General features: G+C 40.9%; 2 protein-coding genes across 3 annotated transcripts in view; one reads left to right on the top strand and one right to left on the bottom strand.

Annotated features, from left to right (window-relative positions):
* The first annotated feature begins 2,549 nt into the window (after positions 1-2,549).
* The window catches only part of SLC16A1 (solute carrier family 16 member 1), a 62,203-nt gene continuing 43,556 nt past the window's right edge, over positions 2,550-21,196 (top strand). Inside the window, exon 1 of one of the 2 annotated variants that reach the window (XM_086717869.1) lies at positions 2,550-2,692. The gene's annotated coding sequence lies outside the window, so the exon portion shown is untranslated. Of the gene's footprint in view, positions 2,693-19,127; positions 19,267-21,196 lie in introns of those variants that run through there. The other variant, XM_086717868.1, reaches the window with a different exon arrangement.
* On the bottom strand, positions 11,653-19,593 carry LOC147578254 (uncharacterized). Its single transcript, XM_086717870.1, has 4 exons — positions 18,693-19,593; positions 18,308-18,406; positions 16,091-16,170; positions 11,653-12,080 (listed from the first exon to the last, which is right to left on the bottom strand). Exon 1 carries the CDS (start codon positions 19,369-19,371, stop codon positions 18,916-18,918), a length of 456 nt encoding a protein of 151 aa, XP_086573996.1. The 5' UTR covers positions 19,372-19,593; the 3' UTR covers positions 11,653-12,080; positions 16,091-16,170; positions 18,308-18,406; positions 18,693-18,915.

The raw sequence follows: 21,196 nt of genomic DNA, 5'->3' as shown, positions 1-21,196 counted from the left end.
ATATCAACCTTACTACTATATATATATAAAAAAAGGCAGCTCTGATGAAAATGAACATAGTAATTCAGGAAAAACATTGAATGTGCCTCCCTTTTGGCAAGGAAAGTGAATTGTCAGAGTTTTAACAATAATAAATCACTATTACAAACAGCCTACTACTCTGCCTAGCACATAAAAGATTTTAAATAAATAATACATGTTGCATTACTCAGGATAGCTAGTGCTGGCTTAACCAACAAAACTTAATTCAGCTAATGCTGAATCTTCTGTGGCTTAACCAACAAAACTTTGTCTCATGCAGGTCACAGATCTAGCACAAGTTGGCAGGCAGTGAAAGCTGTGTGTCACTCTATTCCACACCTTTACGCAGTAGCCAACATGACTCACATTCTACCATCTTCTAGCTGCACCAAGTGGAACGTGTAACCTCCAAGATTGCTGTGACAGGGTAAAAAGGGTTAGGAAAGGCACATGGGCTTATAACTTGTCTGGTCTGAAAGTGACGCCCGAAAGGGATACAAATCACTTCTTTCACAGGCCATTAGGCAGAAGTGATCCTACCTGAAGTGAACCTACCTGAAGCGAGCTGAGAAAAGCAAAGCAGCAATAGAATATTTGGTGAGTACTATCTATACCACAGTAGTCCTATTTCTTGAGGGCAGGAATCTTTTATTTACTGGTATTCCCAAATATCTAGAATTGTGTCTGGCCTACAGTGTTCACTAGCAATTATTAAATGAATAAATGAATGAATTAATAAATGGCATCTGAAGCTGCTTTTCCTCATTTTAACTACGAATCTGCAGTTTCCAGGTAGAATTAGATATGCAAGTTCAGGTTAATATTTCAGAAACACCTAGTGTTAAAAAGAAGCAGCCAGTTTGATAAGAAGTTATTTGAAGTTGGCACACTCATTCTTAAATGTAATTACAAATTACATGAAATCTTTTCTATGGGAGCTTAATGATTCTTTAAATTGACATAAATATGAGGAAATACAATACTCAACTCTAAAAGCCAGTTTGGGTTGTTGGTTTCATTTAACAAATGAACACAGACTGCAATCTTCCCAAAAATGATTGCTTAGGGAGTTGGGAACAATTTGCCAGGATAAGAATTTAGATTGTGGTGATACGAGAAGGCAAGCAGCAGTCAGGCATGGGGAAGGCACAATAAGTAGCTGTCCTTTTGGCTCTAATTCAACACCTGTTCTTAACATTACCCACATGATTAGGAAGGCACAGAAGGTTCAATATTTGGTTTTCACAAAGGAATCTCAAAACGATTATAAGATGTAATTCATCATTTATTCAGAGCACCTGGGTGGTTCAGTCGGCTGAGTGTCTGACTTTAGTTCAGGTCATGATCTCATGGTTTGTAGGTTCAAGCCCCACGTCAGGCTTTGCACTGACAGCAAGGAGCCTGCTTGGGATTCTCTCTCTCAAAAATAATTGGGATTCATGCTCTCTCAAAAAGAAACATTTTAGAAAAAGATGTAATTCATCATTTATTCAACTAATGTTTATTAAGCACCAAATACGTGCATGCAGAATGCTTGGTACAGGAGATTCCAGTGCAAAAGACAGATATGAGTCCTACCCCAATGGAACTTATGATCTAATAGAGAAGAGAGACACTGAACAACTATTATAATAAGCATGACATAGGTTGCAAAAGGGGAAGTAACAGGTGTTATTGAGTGAACTGGGAAACTATTGGTCTTCAGCAATAAGAAAGTAGAATCAGTCAGGGAAGATCTCAAGAACAGGTGTTTCAGTTTAAATCCAGAAGATAGGGAGGATTTGGCATGAAAAGTCAGGGAAAGAGAATTCCAGATGGAGGGAATAGCTTGTCTTCTCAACCCCACTGTGAAATCTCAACAGGATTACGTGCTCAATCATATAGCTGGAGAGATGGCAGAAATGACTTGTTCAAAGGATGCTGTTTAATAAGTAGCTTAATTAGGACCATAAGCCATATTCGTTACTTTACAGAGCAGGGCACACAATTGTAGAAGGTAGGCTCTTTCCTGACTCAAACGTAGCTAAGCCAGTCACTCCTATAGCCCATCAGGTGCATCAGTCAGCCATGAACCAGACTGACGTAACAGATATAAATTTTCAGCCTGTTTCACAGCGTGCAGGATGAGAACTAAAGAGCCCTAAAGGCTTTCATGCAGGAAGGGAGGGGTGTGGTGGCAGAGGGGGAAGCTTCATTGGTGAGAGCCAAGCGCTAAAAGCAGCTGCGTGTGACATTTCCATCAACAGCACTCCCTCCCTCATTGTGTATGAGACACACATCAGATGTTCTGGTTTATGATTTCAGCTTCAGAGTACATACCCTTCGAGGTCCAAGCTCATGTATCTCTTCCTGGCATTGTGCCTGCTCATTAACTGGACTAAAAAGCTCATCTAAGAGTGATAACCAAATGCTGAGGATATTGGGGTCCCTTTCTCCTACCCTTAAGGAGGTCTGGAGTCTTGGTTGAGGCAGGCCGACACGCCCAGCCTCTGTACTTGCTAGAAAGTGACAAAGCACAGGCCACCAAAAAGATTCTGTCCAGATGCCAGAACCGTATCAGAACACAAGGTCACATACAGCTGCTGTCTTCCCCCGTTTATATCAGCCTGGAGGACAATCCATTCTCTTTCCCTTGGAGGACACAGTAGAGGCAAACTCTTGGAGGTCCCAGGTAAGTGCCACTTTATCTGTTAGGTAGACTAGACCTAAGGAAAGCTAAGTCTTTGCCTTTTTGTATTGTGTTTACCTCCCCAGATAAATTAAGGTAGAAAAATCTATTATTTTCAGGGGAGATAACAGGAAAGCCCTTATAGGCCTTTGCTTCTTTGATTCAAGAGCACAGAACCTGAAGTGACTGAGATGTCAGTAAATGGTATGTTTGCACACCAAAACTTAAAAGTGTTCATGATGTTCTGATCATTTGAAAATGTATTACTTTAGAGATTTCTGTTAAGTTTTGGTGGTTGAAATCTGTTACTTGTTCTAAAAATGCTGGGTCATACAATCTCATATTATTTTTCCAAATATGTCATGCAACTATAAAAACCACGGTAAATGGGGCGCCTGGGTGGCTCAGTCGGTTAAGCGTCCGACTTCAGCTCAGGTCATGATCTCACAGTCCGTGAGTTCGAGCCCCGCGTTGGGCTCTGTGCTGACAGCTCAGAGCCTGGAGCCTGCTTCAGATTCTGTGTCTCCCTTTCTCTCTGCCCTTCCCCTGCTCATGCTCTGTCTCTTTCTATCTCAAAAATAAATAAAACATTTAAAAAACAATCTTAAAAAAAACCACTGTAAAATAAATGTCAGAGAGTTTTCTTTTTAAAGAGCAAAATTACAATAATAACAATAATTTGTTCTAATCCAAATGACTACAATCTCTGAGCATCAAGGCTGCTTGTTTTATCACTGGGTGGCCACATTTATATAGGGTTGTGTTTTTTTTTGTCAGAAATCTTTTCATAACCAGACATTAGACCCAATTTTAGATGATTTGAAAGACGGGTTGGCTTTGGAAGAAGTATGCTAAAGTTAGTAGTGAGGTTTTATCACGGTTTCTTAGTCCACATTATTCATCAACTGCCACAAGTCCATGTCTGAAGTAGTAATAACAACTTCTCAGTTTAGGGCAAAGTAACTCCTGGTAAATTCATTCATTTAGTCTACAGATATTCAAAGAAAATCTACTATATTCATTGTACTGAATAAGACATGATTCCTGCCTTTTAATATGCAATTTAGTGGAAGCTATTTATACACTAGACTGTAAACTCCAAGGTCAGGTTTTGGGTCTGTTGCAATTACCACTTTATATCAAAGTATAGCAGTGTCTGTCTCATGGTAAGTGCTCAGTAAATATTGGGTGAATGTGTATATGTATGAACAGATATGTATACAATGCTACTTTTTTAATATGTATTACATTCTTTGACAACCACATTGTTGATTAAAATCTCATAAACATTTCAACATCATCCATCAATAACTCAGATTTTAGTAGGGCCCATGGAAATAGTTGATTTTCATTTTTACTTCTTGTAATCAGTCTGTGGCCTTGGGGAAGGCTAATAGCACTGGCTGGGGGAAAAGAGAGAGTATAAGAAAAAGGGATATTTAACTCACCATCCTGAAGTTGTATTTCAAGGTTTTATTTCCAATGGGCTATCCTGAAGATAAGTACAAAGTATGTATGTATTTTTTTTTCTTGACAAATGCAGATTCAAAAATAGGAAGAACAGTTATGTTACTACGTTTATTTGAGATATCCTGTATCTTAAACCTTTTCCTCTTTATCCTAAACTTTTTCCATTTCCATTTTTCAGACTTAAAAAACATAGTTGCCAACTATGGCATTATAACACATAAGTAGAAAGGAAGAAAGATGAGATAAAGATCAATCCAAGTATTGTTTGAATTCTAAACACTCTGTGGCCTTGGTTAAGTTTGGACTTAATTTTTTCATCCGTAAAATAGAGGGAGTTGGGTTATTTCTAACCTGTCCTCCAGTTTGAATTTTCTGTGATTTCATCTGACAAGCAAACTCTCCCCTTTGTCATTCTTGTCGTTTGTGGAATCCTCAATTTTTTCCAACTTATTTTTTAATCACCACAGATGCTTAGAATAAAATAGCTTTCTCTATATAGAATGTATGCCTTTTTTTTTTTTTTTACCCCAGGTAATCATGGCACTACTTGAAATTATAAAATATATCCAAATAAAAAAGAAAATACCACTCTATAATCTCACTGAGTTATAATCTTCTAATATTACTTTAGTTTTTTATGCGTATTTGTTTAAAAAATAAAATTGTGATCACTTTGTACTTATTTGAAACCTACATTTTGTTGTTGTTGCTTTAAGAGAGAGAGAGCATGCGCACATGTGTGAGCAGGGGAGGGGCAGAGAGAGGGGAAGAGAGAGTATTCCAAGCAGGTTCCATGCTGTTAGTGAAGAACCTGACACAGGGCTTGAACTTACAAACTGTTAAATCATGACCTGATCTGAGATCAAGAGTCGGATGCTTAACTAAGTCACCTGGGCGCCCCTCTCATGCTGTATTTGTAATCCACTATTAAATACTACAATTTAACTCATCTATTATTGTTAGACATCTAGGTTATTTATAATCTGTGTTATAAATAACACTGTAGTGAACAAATTTGTACAAGAATAAATGATTAGTTCTTAAGAATAAATTTCATAACTAGAGTTACTCCCACTAACAATTTTTGAGTGCTGGTTTCCAGACACCCTGGGGGTTATAAAACAGGTTTTATAGTTTTTATTTATATTTCTTTTCTGTATTTGTTTTTATTTTAGAGCTAGAGGGAGAGCGAGGGAGAGGGGTAGAGGGAGAGAATCCTAGGCAGACTCCACGCTCAATGCAGAGTCAGATGTGGGGCTTGATCCCACAACTCTGGTATGACCGGAGTCAAAATCAAGAGCCAGACGCTCAACTGACTCAGCCACTCAGCTGCCCCATGAAACAGGTTTTATAATTTAAAGAAATCCTTGCTAATATGCCATGTGAAAAAAACCTTGAGGTTCTAGACTTTGTAATTTAGAGGAGCCCTTGTCAATCAGATATATACATATCTGATTATTACTGAATATTTTTCTATTTGGTTTTGGTCACTTGTACTTCTTTTTTTGGTTAAGTGTCTACTCCATTACTTTGTTCATTTCTCCACTTGCTCACCACTTTCCTTTTTGAGACACCTCAAAATGTCTCATTATTTTTGATGGGATAAATTTTATAAGGTGCCCTGCAGATTCAGGGAGATTCAAAGTTGTTTTTGGAGATCATAATCATCACAATTATGGTCCCAGACCAAACTTCAACTAATGTCCCCCCCCCTTTTTTTTTTTTTTAGTTTTCCTCTGGACTATCCATGAACCATTTTATGATTTTGTTTTGCATTTTATTTATTTTTTAATTTTATTTTAACGTTTATTCATTTTTGAGAGAGAGAGAGCGAGCGAGAGAGAGAGCAAGCGAGCATGAGTGGGAGAGGGTCAGAGAGGGAGACACAGAATCCAAGGCAGTCTCCAGGCTCTGAGCTGTCAGCACAGAGCCTGATGTGGGGCTCGAACTCACAGACCATGAAATCATGACCTAAGCTGAAGTTGGGCGCTTAACCAACTGAGCCACCCAGGCGTCCCTGTTTTGTTTTGCAATGTAAATCACAAACTTACCAATAAATCATTTGAGGACTCTTTTCTGGAGCACCATTCCCAGCAACATTTTAAAAATGAAGTATCTTGAATTAAAATACTAAGAACTTCATTAATTTTGTGCATTGAAACATTAATAAATCTTAAACATTGGTAGGCCAATACTAGATAAATTGGCAGGACATTAGCACATTGTGGGTATTCAATTTTAAATGTACAACTTATTATAGTGTATGTATCAAAATTATGGCAGCAAAAGAAAAGATTTACGTTCAGGTATGTACCTACAATTTGATTCAGCACATTGTGTGTGTGGACTAGCTAGGTAAATAAATAGGCAAACACCTTGAAGTGGCTACCTTCACCAGAACTTAAAAAAATAAAAATAAAAATAATAATAATAATAAATAAATAAGTCTTCTGTGGCCTAACAAATGTGGTGCTCTTTAGAGCCTTTAGGATATTAAGCTAGAAGCACTGGAAACCCACAGAACCGCCTTGCTGGGCTCTGACTTACTGGCTCAGCAGGTTATTGTTGATTGTTGATCATTCAAAAGAACAAGTTGTAACTCACTGGCCATGTACGGAATAACAAAGCACATCTTCACATAACTTACTGTCCCTTTACCTTTCTCTGAGCCTGTGTCTATTCTTTTTTGGAATATATCTTTTAATTTCTCTTGTGTTTTGGGTTGTTTCATGTGTATAACTATTTTTAGAATTTGTTTTTTAGAAAAGACAAAAGTTTCTGTTACTTTTTGATTCTGTAACAAACACTGTCCTTACTGACATTAAGGAAATCACTTCAAGGTCTTTTCTGGGACATCCTGTTTTTTCATTTAACTAACACTTTAATATTGAAATGTGTTGGTTGTGATGTTGAAATTAATCCAATGTACCAAAAGAGCAATAAATCTTAGAACCAGTTAAGTGAAAAACAGAGAGAAACTTGGGGTGCCTGGGTGGCTCAGTTGGTTAAATGTCTGACTTTGGCTCAGGTCATGATCTCATGGTTTGTGAGTTCAAGCCCCGCATAGGGCTAATTGCTTTCAGCACAGAGCCTGCTTCAGATCCTCTGTCCCCTCTCTCTCTGCACCTCCCCTGCTGGTTTTCTTTCTCTCTCAAAATAAACTTAAAAAAAAAAAAAGAGGGACAGAATATTATATGCAGTATGCCACCATAACATAAAAAATGTGTATTTATACACACAGAATATACACAGGAGGATACAAAGTACCAAAATGTTAGTATTAATATTGGTTTTCTACCAGGTGAGATGAATGGCTGGGTATCAGGGGTGCAGGGTTTCCTTTTCACTGTATACTTCTTGTACCTTAAAATTTTTATTCCATGTACAGGAATTAACTATTTAAAAATAGAATTTAATAAAAATTTTATTACACATAGCAGGCACTCAGTAAACACGGAGTGAAAGACTAAATGAATAAATGGATGAATTAAGTAAAATGAATCAGTGCCTTACACTTGCCCTTGCACTTAAAACTTGCACAAAAGCCTTGTGTAATCCATAATGTATAGCAGTGGCGTTATGTGCCAAAACCACAGCAAAGTCTTAAGGCTGTAATTGGTCAATATCTGTAAATCTTCAGAAATGGCAGAATTGTGATATCACCAAGAAAGGAGCTTTGGTTGGCAGAACAGCATTTTTGTAAGTGTGTTCTAGGCTAGTGCCTTAAAAATTCCTCAGTAAACAAAGCCAGATTATCCTCCACCGCCCAGGTCTGTGAACCACCACTCTGGCAGAAACACCTCTTGTGGTCTGGAAGAAAGTGTACTAACTCCATTATTAAAGAGTCAGGTCCCAAGCTTGTCTAATGGCAGTTTTATCAACCTTCATCTCACTGCTAAGCAGTGCAATTTCCCAATTGCATGAGACTGAATGGCTTTTTAAAACAGAAATCAAGACCGAATGGGGAGAAAAACTATTATCACTTTGTTAGATTTCTAAATGGAAACAACCCATTATATATTACAAAGAAGTTTCATAATGTAGATGGTCCGACTTGGAATGATTGGACTTAACGATTTTTTTGCCTTACCCATGGTGTGAAAGTGATACATTCAGTAGAAACCGTACTTCCAAATTGTGATCTTTTTCCTGGCTAGTGATATGCATGCAGTATGATCCTCTCCCATGAAGCAGGGCAGGGGCAGTGAGCTGCAGCTCTGTCAGCCCTGTGATCGTGAGGGTAACAACCCTGTGCTTATAGCCACTTTGTACCCACACATCCGTTCTGCTTCTCACTTTCAGTATTCAATAAATTACATGAGATATGCAACACTTTAGTATAAAATAGTCTTGTGTTAGATGATGTTGCCCAACTGTAGGCTAACATAAGTATTCTGAGTAGGTTTAAGGTAGGTTAGGCTAAGCTATGATGTTCAGTAGGTTAGGTATATTAAAAAATGCATTTTCAACTTAGGATATTTTCAATTTACAATGGATTTATTAGGATATAACTCCATCATAATACCCAGGAAGATCTGTTATCTCCCTACATTTGCTGAGGAAGCTGGTCCTAATATTTTTCTGAAAAATAGTAAAAGGTAGGGCAGACAGACTTCAAATCACCATGTTTATTGTATCTCTCACTTCGGTGAAGGTGAGCAAGGATTTACACCAACTGCAAAATTACTTTAGGCTTTGTTTACTTCTTTATGTCCTAAGATAAGCAAAGCAGCAACCTGCTGTGTGTATTCAGGTCAAGCCTTAGGGACAAGCATGGATGGAAAAAGTGACAGTTTCCTGGAGTCAAAATAATAAAGGATGAGAGTGGAATTCTAGCTATTCTTGTTGGGGAGATGAAGGCTGAATTGTGGAATTCACTGTAACACAGATTCTGAAAGAGGTTTGCAAAAAATTAAGGATGACTGGATAAAAGTGGTTTTACATTGAGCAATTCTGTGTGAAACGTTTACAACGGCGTCTAGCACAGACTTTTTATATAAATGTTAGTTGCCATTTACCATCATCATCATTACATTGAGACTCACCGTTTTAAAATACTCAAGTTTTTATTAGCCATATGTAGGTCTGTATAAGGCAATCTGCAGGATACCATGAGAAGAAACAGTCCTTGTTTGTAAGAAGTTTATAATGATACATCTTGAAGGAGAAAAGATAGAAAGTTAAATTGTTAAAGAAAAAAAATATTTAGTTTGAGGCAGTGTCTTTTGCTAGTTTAGCTGGAGTCCTGCATCAAAGGCTGAGAAAAGTTCATAGCTTGTTCTTTCCCAAACAAGTTAAAAACAGAGATCATTATTATTTAAAATAAAACAGAAATTATAGTAGTAATTTATTGCTTTTCAACAATTCTGGTGTCATAAATCTAACTGAACCAAACTCCACATATATCTTGAATACAAGAATCAAAATTCTCAGGAAAGTGAGGCACTTTCATATAGTGAGTCTACAGCACAGTCCTTTTTCTTTTTTTTCTGATAAGGGTAGAATACCAAGATGAAAAGACCAGGAAAAGATTGCCTAGAGACCTAGATACACGGGACTGTCCTTAGCTTTCATGTATGTATACCTCCATTTCTGAACACGTTCATTTTTGGATCATCTTCCAGTCTATGAAAAGAAAGGGAAGTGGGATAAAAGGAACTGTACTACACTACACTGGATAACCAAAAGGTGGCAAATGTTCTTCAGTCAAACATGTCTTGCTATCTCTCTGAAAAGGAGTAGGCAAAAATCTTTTTGAAAAGAAAGCTTGGGTTGGCTCAGTGGCTCAGTCAGTTAAACATTCCACTCTTTTTTTTTTTTTAAGTTTATTTATTTTGAGGTGGGGGAGGGGCAGAGAGAGAAGGAGGGAGACAGAATCCCAAGCAGGGTCCACACTGTCAGCACAGAGCCCCAAGTGTCCAACTCCCGATTTCGGCTCAGGTCAAGATCTCACCTGGTTTGTGAGATTGAGTCCGTGTCAGGCTCTGCAATGACAGCAAGGAGCCGCCTTGGGATTCTCTCTCTCCCTCACCCTTTGCCCCTCCCACGGGTATGCTCTCTCTCTCTCAAAATAAATAAATAAACTTTAGGGGGGAAAAAAAGCGCCTTAATTTCTAGTAGAGATTGTCCTGGAAAGGTTAACTTTCCAAACTGACAGGAAATCATACCAAACACTAACACATAATTTAAATTTCTCTTCAACATACAAGAGAAAAATCTATCCTTGATTTTTCTATTAGGCCTTTCATACCTAGCTTAAAATACACCCTGTTCTTCACTCACCCTAGCTTTCCCTCTTCAGGTGAAAATTAAGGAGAAATTTTATTTGCTTTGCTAACTCGAAGAAAAGTTTTCTACATGGAGAATGTTTAATTTAGATCACAACGTGTTTATATGGCTATCTGATACTGTTAAGGTAATTTCTGAATTCTGAAGCTTTTGCATTCTTAATAGTGGATAACTCATTAGGGATTTAGAATACATGAATTTTACTCCCTTTTTATTTATTCTTTATTTTAAAGAGAGAGAGAGAGAGAGAGAGGAGAGAGAACATGAGCAGGGTAGGGGCAGAGGGAGACAGAGAATCCCAAGCAGGCTCTACATTCAGCATGGAGCCTGATGTGGGGCTTGCTCCCACGATCCTGGGATCAAGACCTGAGCCAAAATCAAGAGTCTGATGCTCAATTGACTAAGCCACCCAGGCTTCCCGGAATACCTGAATTTTTAAAATACAAAGACTGCATACAAGTTTGCCTGAGGTCTGTAATACTTCAGGGATCCACTAAGAGCCCTTCCTTCCCATCCATGGGTTGGTAAGACTTGTGAATATGTAATGTTAAAAAATAATTAAAAGAGATCTAGGTCCTCCCTGGGAGATACAGCAAGACATGGAATTTAATTGTCAAGCAAATGCTTTTCCCAAAATAATCATGTGCCCCCATAAAGGAAATAGGAAATGAAACATTTAATTTGGATTTGGAGGTGGCCTTCCTAAGCAATTTGCTCAAGTACAAACAATAATTACGTAGAAAGAACCTGATTATAAATATAATTATGAAACCTGATTAATTCACAATCAGTGGGGAAGCTAAACTGCATTACAAGGAGGTTTGAATTATATAATAGAATTACTAAAATTACTCCCTTGTTGGTCTATCTGCCTCTCCTTTATTTCCATGTTGTCCTGTACACAACTTACCAGGTAGGAGAAAGTGTCTTCTATGAAGAAACAGTGTACAAAAGATAGAAGGCTCAGGGTTGAGACTTTAAAACAACCCTGCGTTTTCTGCCTCCTATTATCCACCTCATCACTACCCTTCTATTCTTCTCTATGACCTCAGGATTTTGAACAAAATAAAATGAAAATAGCCTAGTATTTAACACAGGCTAAGTAAAATAGACCTAGGTTTAAATCTCAGCTTAATAGGGGCGCCTAGGTGGCTCAGTTGGTTAAGTGTCCAACTCTTGTTTTCAGGCTCAGGTCGTGACTTCACTGATGGCAGAGCCTGCTTGGGAGTCTCTCTCTCTCTTTCTCTGGACCTTCCCCACTCTCTCTCTCTCTCTCAAAATAAATAAACGTTAAAAAAAAAAAATCTCAGCTTTTCTTTAGTGTATGTGCTACCAAAGTGAGCACAATCTCAGCTTTATAGTACTTGTCAGGTAAAAAAAACCTTAGTGATGTTATCTGTAAATTTCGGGAGATGGGATGGGATTTCCCTAGATTCTTGGCAGAAAAACCTGTTTAGGTTTAGGTGCATGGCTGCAGTGATGAAGAGTTCTCCCCAATGACTCTTGGAGTCCATCTGTCTCTCATTCCACTGGATTCCGTAAGTGAGCTATGTTGCCGACATAGTCTGAATCATGTACTCCCATGTTATGGTTGAAGCACGTCTGGGCTGTTTCATGCATGATGTGGTCACACCTGCATTGGTCAAAAGAATGACTAGTGAACCATAGGAGATATACAAGATGGGAGTTAGGGGGCTCCCAGATTAACTTCATCTTTTCATTGCAAACAGAAGCAAAACCCTATTACCAGCCTGTCTGGGCCTAATGGAATATGAGACAAAGGCCGTATGCAGTCTTCTACTTAGATGTCTACACCTGATGAGTCTTACCTGTTGCAATTTATGTCTTTGTGCCTCTTGTTAACTTCCTGCAGCATTTAACTTTTCTAGATTCTTGTTCCCACTGATGTGGCTATGGTGAGTATACAAACAATAAGGTGTGTGTGCATGGTGGGGACAAGAGACTGGTGAAAACAATGGCTGAAGCAGAAATGGTGTATTCTTTTGTTTTTTTTTTTAATGTTTATTTATTTTTCAGAGAGAGAAAGCATGAGCAGGGGAGGGGCAAAGAGAGAGGGAGACACAGAATCCAAAGCAGGCTCCAGGCTCTGAGCTGTCAGCATAGAGCCCAACACAGGGCTTGGGCCCACGAACTGTGAGATCATGACCTGAGCCGAAAGTCAAGATGCTTAACTGACTGAGCCACCCAGGTGGCCCCAGAATGGTGTATTCTGAGCTTGATGAGAGTTACTATACTTCTGGCCCTGAGGTACTGAGCAGGCCAGCAGTCCTCGAAGTTGGTAGCATAGTACAAAGGGTATTCCTCTACTACAAGATTTTCCAGTTTTCTTGCTACTAGATTAGAGGTGATAAATAGTCAGAGGTATATATGCACACCTAGAAGACTTAAAGAGGGCTCTACCAAAACAGGATAAAATTAAAGCCCTCAGTGTGAGACTATGAGTTTGAAGACACTAGAGAGAATTGTCTATAAGCAGGTAGCTTGGCATCTGAGGCTGAAGGCTGTCCACCGTCAAGAGTATAGTGGGCCATTTCAGTCACTGTAGCCATGATCAAAATGGAACCATGGCCTGAGATGAGAGAAAATTGTGGAAGAAGTTGTCAGGAAATCCACTGGGTCTCTTAAACTTGAATCTTGATCTGTCAAAGGTGACAACAAAAGGAGAATCTCCACATAGGGAGGAGACTGCCAAATCTTGTTACTAAGACTCTTGTTCTGACTTAAACTTTTCCTTGGGGAAACTTTCATAAATTATCACTGACACCACGAGGAAGACTGGGGGTTGGGAGCATTCCCTTTTCTTTCTTTCTTTCTTTCTTTCTTTCTTTCTTTCTTTCTTTCTTTCTCTTTCTTTCTTTCTTTCTTTCTTTCTCTCTCTCTCTCTCTCTCTCTCTCTCTTTCTTTCTTTCTTTCTTTCAAGACACAGAGTGTGAGCGGGGAGAGGGGCAGGGGGGACACAGAGAGAGAATCCCAAGCAGGCTCCATGCTGAGCCTCAATCCCACAACTCCTAGGATCATGACCCAAGCTGAAGTCAAGTGCTCAACCGAGTGAACCACCCAGGCACTCCTTACCTGCTTCTTAAATAGCTCAGCAGAGCTCAAGCTGGAACACACTAGCTGCTGTAATATGTGTTTGGCCTCCTCCCTACTGCCTGCCCATTCCTCATTTTCAACCCTCCACACAATTTCCTATCACTATTGTTTTCCACTTCATACTGATTAAAAATAAAGTATTAGGAGTTTAAAAAACTCTATTTTCTTCTGCATTATTGAACAATGTATGATGTAAAAATGTCCAGTAAACTTGTACTGTGATTAGTATTATTTAGGGAAGGGCTTCATGAAGCACATTTGAAACATCTGAACTTTGAGGCCTAGATGGGTATGGTCACTTTCACCATGCTGCTCACCACTCCTTATACTGGGCTTGGTTACCTTTTCCTAGTCCTTGAAGGCTTTTCAATTTTCAATCGGTGATTTAGATTAAACTTGGCTAAAATTCAAGGATAAGGTAGAGTGATGCATCAATCAACAGACTTACAAAACATGAGTACTTACCTTCCCTTTTGGGTATCCACAGAAGCCTGTCAGCCTGGCTCCTACCAGGCAGCTCTGTGGCACAGGCCATTTCCCTTATGTAAGTGGGGAGGGCCCTCAACATTTTCTAACTCCTCTAAGTTCAAACCCTGAAAAGGTAAATCCACCAGTGCCACCTTCTATCTGTTCTATGTTCCAAGTTTTTCCTGTATGAGGACCTTCTTCTTCTTTGAATGACTGATAATAAGAATGTCTTATTTAAGGAAACTCTGCACCCTACCCAAAGGTAGATATACCTACCAAAGAGGTATAACTTCACTCTATGGCCGTAAAAATAATCCTACCAAAGCACAGCAGGCATAACATCTGAACTCATGGTTTGTGCAAAATGTAAGGTGGTGGGGGGAGGGAGGAGGCTTCACTCTATTAATACACAGCTCAGAAGTGAGGTTGGTAGCCCCTGGACCTCACTTGGGCACAGGTGTCATAGATATTGTGTGGCACGGGGCACTGTGGCAGATTCACAGTTCTCAGAGGTCACCACAGATTAAGCTCATGCTTTATTTAAGCCTCATCTCATTCACCAGTGCAGCAGCATCAAGGTCCAGTTAGAACACCCAGGTCTGGCTACCCAGGCAGGTGGATACATAAAGCTAATCATTATGATCTAAGAGGTCTCCTTCATTGCATGCACCCCTCTTCTAATTCACATCAAGCTTGAGGTGCAGCTGTTCAGAATTTCCAACTGCCTGCTGCTGCTGTTGGGTAAGAGCCATAAGATCCAAGTTCTCACAATGAAAGATCTTACAGCATGGAATATAGGTGCCAGGACACCCAGAACTTCCTGGAATACAGGTATTCTTAAAATTAAGCTTTAAAAAATATGTCCCAATGTCTCCACCCCCAACTTACTGCCTAGAGGCTCACAACTATCCCAAATTCAGATAATCAGGGAGTAGTTTCCTGCAGTGCACTTTCTGGTTTCAAAGGCAGATTTTGTGGCCAACAGCTTTTATAAGGATTGTTTAGCCCTGTGATGGGTAGAAGGAAACTAGAACAGGATCTTCCTAAATCAAGAGGTCTTCAAACTCTAGGGATTAGTTTCCTATGGTATTAATAGTTATTTATAACCATTTCTGCTCCTGTATTTTTGGTGAAAACTAAATGAATACTTCCTGATGATTCCAGAAAATATTATATGCCTTTAAGCAAGTTAACTTCTTGTATCTGTATCTGTCTGTAAAATGGGGATTATAACAGTACCTAGTTCATAGTATTTTTATGAACAGTAAATGAATTACTATATGAAGTGCTAAGATCAATGCCTGGCATATAGTAAGCACTCCCTAATTATAACACCAATTTATTATTATTATTATTATTATATTTCCAATCCCTACCCCATCTGCCTAGAATACTAAAGACAGGAAGAAAGGGAGGGAAGGAAGGAGAGAGAAAGGTAAAAGGAAGGAAGAAGCCCAGGGTTAGCCAGGATCAAGGAGGTAGACAGGTTTGGCAAATATGGAGGGCCATGCCTAGAAGGAATGCTTACTAGTAAAGATCCTAAACAATGATATAGATTAGAAAGAGCATAGACCAAAACTGTCTCTGTGCTGGCAGAGAGAAGCAGCAGGAGACAAGCTGTATCAAACCACGAATGGAGTAAGGGTATAGGAACTGGACTGCCACATACAAACAGAGCCTCAGGCAATCTGGTTGAAAGCAAATTTCAAATTTCATTTTCTATATTCTGTTTTGAGTTATCATAAATTATAAATGGGGAATTTTTCTTAATCAATTAAGTATTGTTGTGTTTATAATAAAAAACCCTTTCCTGCTTTGTTTGGTGCTAGTGAAATGTGAGTAACAGCATCTTCCTATTTCCTAACACAGACAAATGATGGAATAATTAAGGGGAATGTAAGTGTAGTATTTTAATTCCAGAAAAAATAAATTATAATTTTATTATTTTCCTTTTTAGATAAAGCAACTGGATAACTTACTCAGCTTAAATAGTAACTGTTACACATTTTCAAATTTTTTGCATTTCTCATCCCATTACAAATTTCTGGTTATAACTCTTACCTTAAAATCTTCAGAAGTTTTGCTCACTTAACAAGCTTGCCAACAGCAGATTACCCATGCATCATCCAGTCTATCAGCCTCTAAAACAGGAAGGTGAATCTGAAGAATTTCATGATAAAACCAAAAGCCACTAGAGAATATCATGCCTTCTCTGGTTTTGATGTAATGATTCTGAAAGACCCCACCGTGAAATGCTTTTTATCTTAAAGATTACTTGGTACATGCCATTTATTATATGAGTGACCTTAGAAAAATCTTTTAGCTCTCTGGACCTTAATTTCCATTTCCGTAAAATGTGGTGGGTTGTGTCAGATGATCTTCAACCTCCTCTCGGCTCTAAATTTCTGATCCTGCAACTACTACAATTTTATTTCTTCGATGTCTCAGGGATTAATCAGGAAGAAACTTGGCAGAAAAACATTTTACCTGTATTATTTCATCAGTTTTGCCAGCTCACCCACCCTGTTTCTACTTTTTCAGCTAAGAACCTTTTCCTTGCTTTTGATCTTTCCCTCTTATGCACTTTATGAACAAATTATAATGTTAATCATAAACACTTGTGGAGTGCTTTCCAAGTTTTACCAACCCCTTCTGCATATACTCTTACTTGATTATCACAATAGCTTGGGCTGATAGATATTATCTCCAATTTACCTGGCCCAGAAGAGTTCAATGGTTCAATGAATTAACTGTCCAGAGTAACACCAATAGTAAATTATGGGAACAAACCTTCTGATCCCAAAGTATGTACTCTTCACAACACTACAGTTTCTACTAGGGACAGATCCAGATTTTGTGGAGCATGCAGCATACACAATTTTGGTGGACATTTTCAAGAAAAGGAATACAAAATTACAATAGAACACTAATATAATCCTGTGAACACATTGTTAGGGCCCCTGTCAGGTCCTGGAAGGGGTCTATTCAAGTGAAGTGCCTTTAGGATTAATCTTTAGGGCTCGGTTTCACGGGTTTCCATGGTTATACAATTATTTAGTGCTTACTTTCTGCCAAACACTTAAGTAAATAGTATTTTTATTATAACAACCCTAGGAGGTAGGTACTATCCTTGTTTTACAAAGCAGACAATGAGGCTTAGAGAGTAAAATAATTTGCCTAAGGATATAGAGCTTATAAGTGCCAAGTATCAAAATTGAAACTGTGGAGATCTGGCTCCTGGGTTGATAATATAAACCCATCCCACCCTATATAAGTCTTCTTTTCGGGTTTCCTAGAATCATCTTAATCTACTGCTTCCCACTCCATTCTATAGTTCGGGCCCTGATAAGCTCATGTCCGAACCAGTCCCATGCTGTCTCCTTAACTCAATTCTCCTACCGTCTACCATGAATGCTGCTACCACCCTAACAATCCTAAAGCACTACTGTTCTAAGTCCTAGACACCCCCATGGCCTAAAGTGCCTTCCTTCTCAGCATCTATCAAAGGTGAGAAGCAATTAATTACTGCTCATACACAGTACTTGGCCATAGATTCCATACCGTCTTCTAAGGTGTTGAACTATTACTGAAAACTTTTCGTTGTGTGAAACAGAAGCAGAGTGGGTAAGGGGAAAGCACAATCACCTCTCAGAACCGGACCCTTCAATCCCCACTCTTCAATCTCAGTTCTTCACTTGTAAAACAAAACCTTAGAGCCAATCTCACAAGGTTTTTGTGAGAATCAAGGGTGGGAGGAGGAAGGAAGGACTCGGTTGGGGGAAAGAGCAAATGGTCATCAAATGCTGGCTGATTTCTTCTGCCTGAATGGGAGATTGCCCGTAAAATTTTGTAAACTCTCTGAAGGCAGGAGCCTTCATACATTTTTGGTATTCCCTGAAGGCCAACTTCAGAGACACCTCATAATTATTCAATCTGATCACTTAAACAGAACCACTTCCCCTGTCAGGACTTGCTCAAGAAACTACAATGGCTCTTAGGACAAAATCTGGCTCTGGAGTCTGACTGTAGGTGTTGGCCACTTACTCTGTGACCTCTGGAAGGTTACTTAACCTCTCTTGAGCCTTAGGTCCCTTATTTGTAAAATGTTAATAATAGTTACCGACCTCATAAGATTATGAGGATAATTCAGGTGAACTGCTAAGTATATAATCGGTTCCTCAAAACTGCTAGCTCTGATTATGTCCTGTCCCGAACATTCGGTGTCCATAGAAATTTGGCTTTTGCATTCCCTTGTCTCCCCGTTTCTGGCATACACACCTTCCCCCTAGAGACGGGGGTCGCCACCCTCTGAGCCGCTCTTCTTTCCCGGTTCCTGTGTTTAACCACCACCATCCACCAAATACCACAGGGCAGGCTCTGTATTAAGAAAGTTCCATAAATTCGTCAAAACCACCAAAAGCGCCTATGAGGTCGGATCTACTACTGTTAGCCATTTTAGAGAACAGGAAACAGGCCCTGAGGGTTTGGGTGACTTCTCCGAGTTCACCCAACTCTGCGGAGGCCACAGCCCGCGCTCGCACCGCCCGCCCCTCGGCCTCTTCCCGGGCCCGAGGTGCACCCGCATCCATTCACACCCCGCCCAGCCCCTCCTCTTCCAGCAGCTTCTCGGCTCCCCCGCGCGCCCGCCCGTCGCCCCCCACACCTGAGTCAGGACCCCGGGGGTACGCCCCATCCGTCCTTCGCGGCTTTTCCCTTTTCTCTGCCAGAGACTGAGGGGTAGGCCGGCGCCGGCGTCCCGCACGCGTGTAAGTCACCGCGAGCTCCTTGGACTGAGGACCTGAGGGGCGAGCTCCGCAGAGGAGCGCTGCGGCTCCGTCCGCGCCGCGTAGCGGGGGTGCAAATCGCGGGTCGTGCTGAGCCGCCGGTCACGTGGCGGGGAGGGGGCGCCGGCGCGCGCGGGCGGGCGGGCGCGCGCGCCTGCGAGCGTGTGGAGGCGCGAGTCGCGGTTCGGGCGTATGTATAGGGGGGAGGGGGCGGCGGCCGGGAGGGCCGACTCCGCCCCCTGTGCGCATGCTCCGGTCCCGGCGGGTTATAAGGCAGCCCCGCCACGGGCCCGGCCCCACAAAGTGCTGGCGAGCTGCGACGTGACCAACCGGCCGCGTGGGTTCCCGAACGAGCGAACGAGGCAGCTGGTGAAGGACGCGACCTGGACCCTGGGCCCTGCGGAACTCCAGCCGCGTCACGCACACGCTCGGCGCCGCGAGCCGCGCATAACGGTTAGTTGAGTAACGGCCGGCGGCGGCGCTCGGCGCGGACCCCGCGGTGCCCCTGCTGCTCTCGCGGGTGGGAGGGAGCCTCGGGAGCCAGGGGGTGGGGGGCATGCAGACTTGAGTCTCGGGGGAGGGGGGCGGCCCGGCAGGGGCATCGTGGCCGCGGGCCGCCGCGTGGCCCCGGAGCGCGGCTTTGGTGAAGGAGACCTTGAGGCGGTGGGGACAGCGCCTCGCCCCGCTGAGCTGCGGCCCCCCGGTCAGGTGCCGGCTACCGGCCTGGCCGAGGAGTTGGGTCTTGGTGCCGGTGACCTTGGGAAAGTCGCTCTTCCCCAGCCTTCAGGAGTCTTCTCAAGAGATGCTTTTGATTTGGAAAAGGGACGACGTGGGGCTGATTCACGTGGTGCCTCCCGGCTCTCCTGGCCGCGTTCTGATCCGAGGGAAGGGACTCGGGGCGGGAGTTATTTTGGACTCGTGGCATGCCCGCCCCAACCTTCTGGGCCAGCCAATCCTTGCCCCACCTGGTGACTTGCGAGGGTGGTTTGGGGAGCCGCAGTCCCTGCAGCTAAGGCGTGACTGCAGGGTTCGCGTGGACTTTGCGGAGGGAACAGTGCAGCTGGCCGGCCCCGGGACTGGTGCTGACGGAGGCTCTTTGTCATTCAACCTGTGGCTGCGGAACGTCAGCTGTAGCGCCCTCGCGCTCCTGGGCTTGAAGGTGGCCCTGTTGAGAGCAGTCTGAAGGATAGCGTTACACTTGGTCAGATGCACTCGGTTTGTTCCAAGTACATCCTTTTTTCCCCACGTGCATTTTAACATTTCATTTCCTTGCCATGACTTATTTGGTGTGACACGCAGTTGCCAAAACTACTTTGAAATTATTTTCAACCAAGAAACAAACGGATTTCTACTTGACTGGAGTTTCCATCGTTTGCTTACAACCTAGGCGTCTACTGATAACAGTAGAATGTTTACAGAGCTTACCATAGCTAGTTTTTTTTTTTTTTTCAAAAGTTATTCCGGTTTCGAAATAAAATGCGTACACGTCAGTGCCCTAATGAAACAAATGTGGATTTAGTAACTACTGGAATGTCGTGATAGGGTGAACTCTGAATTGTGTGAGAGTTTGGAAGAGTATGACCAGGAATTAGGCATTAATAAACAACTTCAATGTCAGTTACCAGACCTATGAGTGAATTAAACTATGAATCTTCAGCTTTTTAGTTTGGCATTAAATTGTACCCATAAATCCAAGTCTTATGCCCTGAAGTACAACTTTGCCTTCAAACTGCCATGGAAAATATCAGGAATTCAAGACATCTAGCGTTTAATATAGGTAATGGGTAAGTATTATTTAAAAGTGTAACATACTTGAGTAATTCAGGGTTTAGATAAATGCTGTTCTTTAATCATACTACAGTGACTCTTGTTAAATATGTAAGTTAATGGTGTGGAGAGCGTTTTGTGAGATTTTTATAGCCGAGTAGGTTTAAAGGTAACATAACAGGTTATAACATCCCTAAGCAGATAAAAAAAAGGGGTAAAAGGTCATAGGATGAAACCAGTTGATAATGTTTCCATAGTTTACATGTGTTTTCATCTTTTAAATATTAATGCATATAATATTAGCCCTGGAAAAGATCTTAATCACTACCTAGTGAGATTCTCTTATTTTACACATCAGGAAACTGAGGTTGGAGAAGTTAAGTGACTTAACATTCTAGGTCTGAAAACTTGTTAATACTTGGGTGGGAATTAATGTGTCTTTTGACTCTCATTTAATCAGATTGGCACTCTTGAGCTTTCTGTAAAATTGTTAATGTGGATATAAATTATACTAAAATTATTTTGAGTAATTTTTTCCCAATTTATGTTCTTCATTCCCATTGTGTTTTCAGTCTACTTTATAGTACATTCCTTTGTAGGATTTAGGTCCTGTAAA

The sequence above is a fragment of the Puma concolor genome, chromosome C1, assembly GCF_028749965.1.
Source record: "Puma concolor isolate L17-30 chromosome C1, mPumCon1.1.hap2, whole genome shotgun sequence".
Lineage (NCBI taxonomy): Eukaryota > Metazoa > Chordata > Mammalia > Carnivora > Felidae > Puma > Puma concolor.
This window is presented reverse-complemented; position numbering and strand designations above follow the sequence as displayed.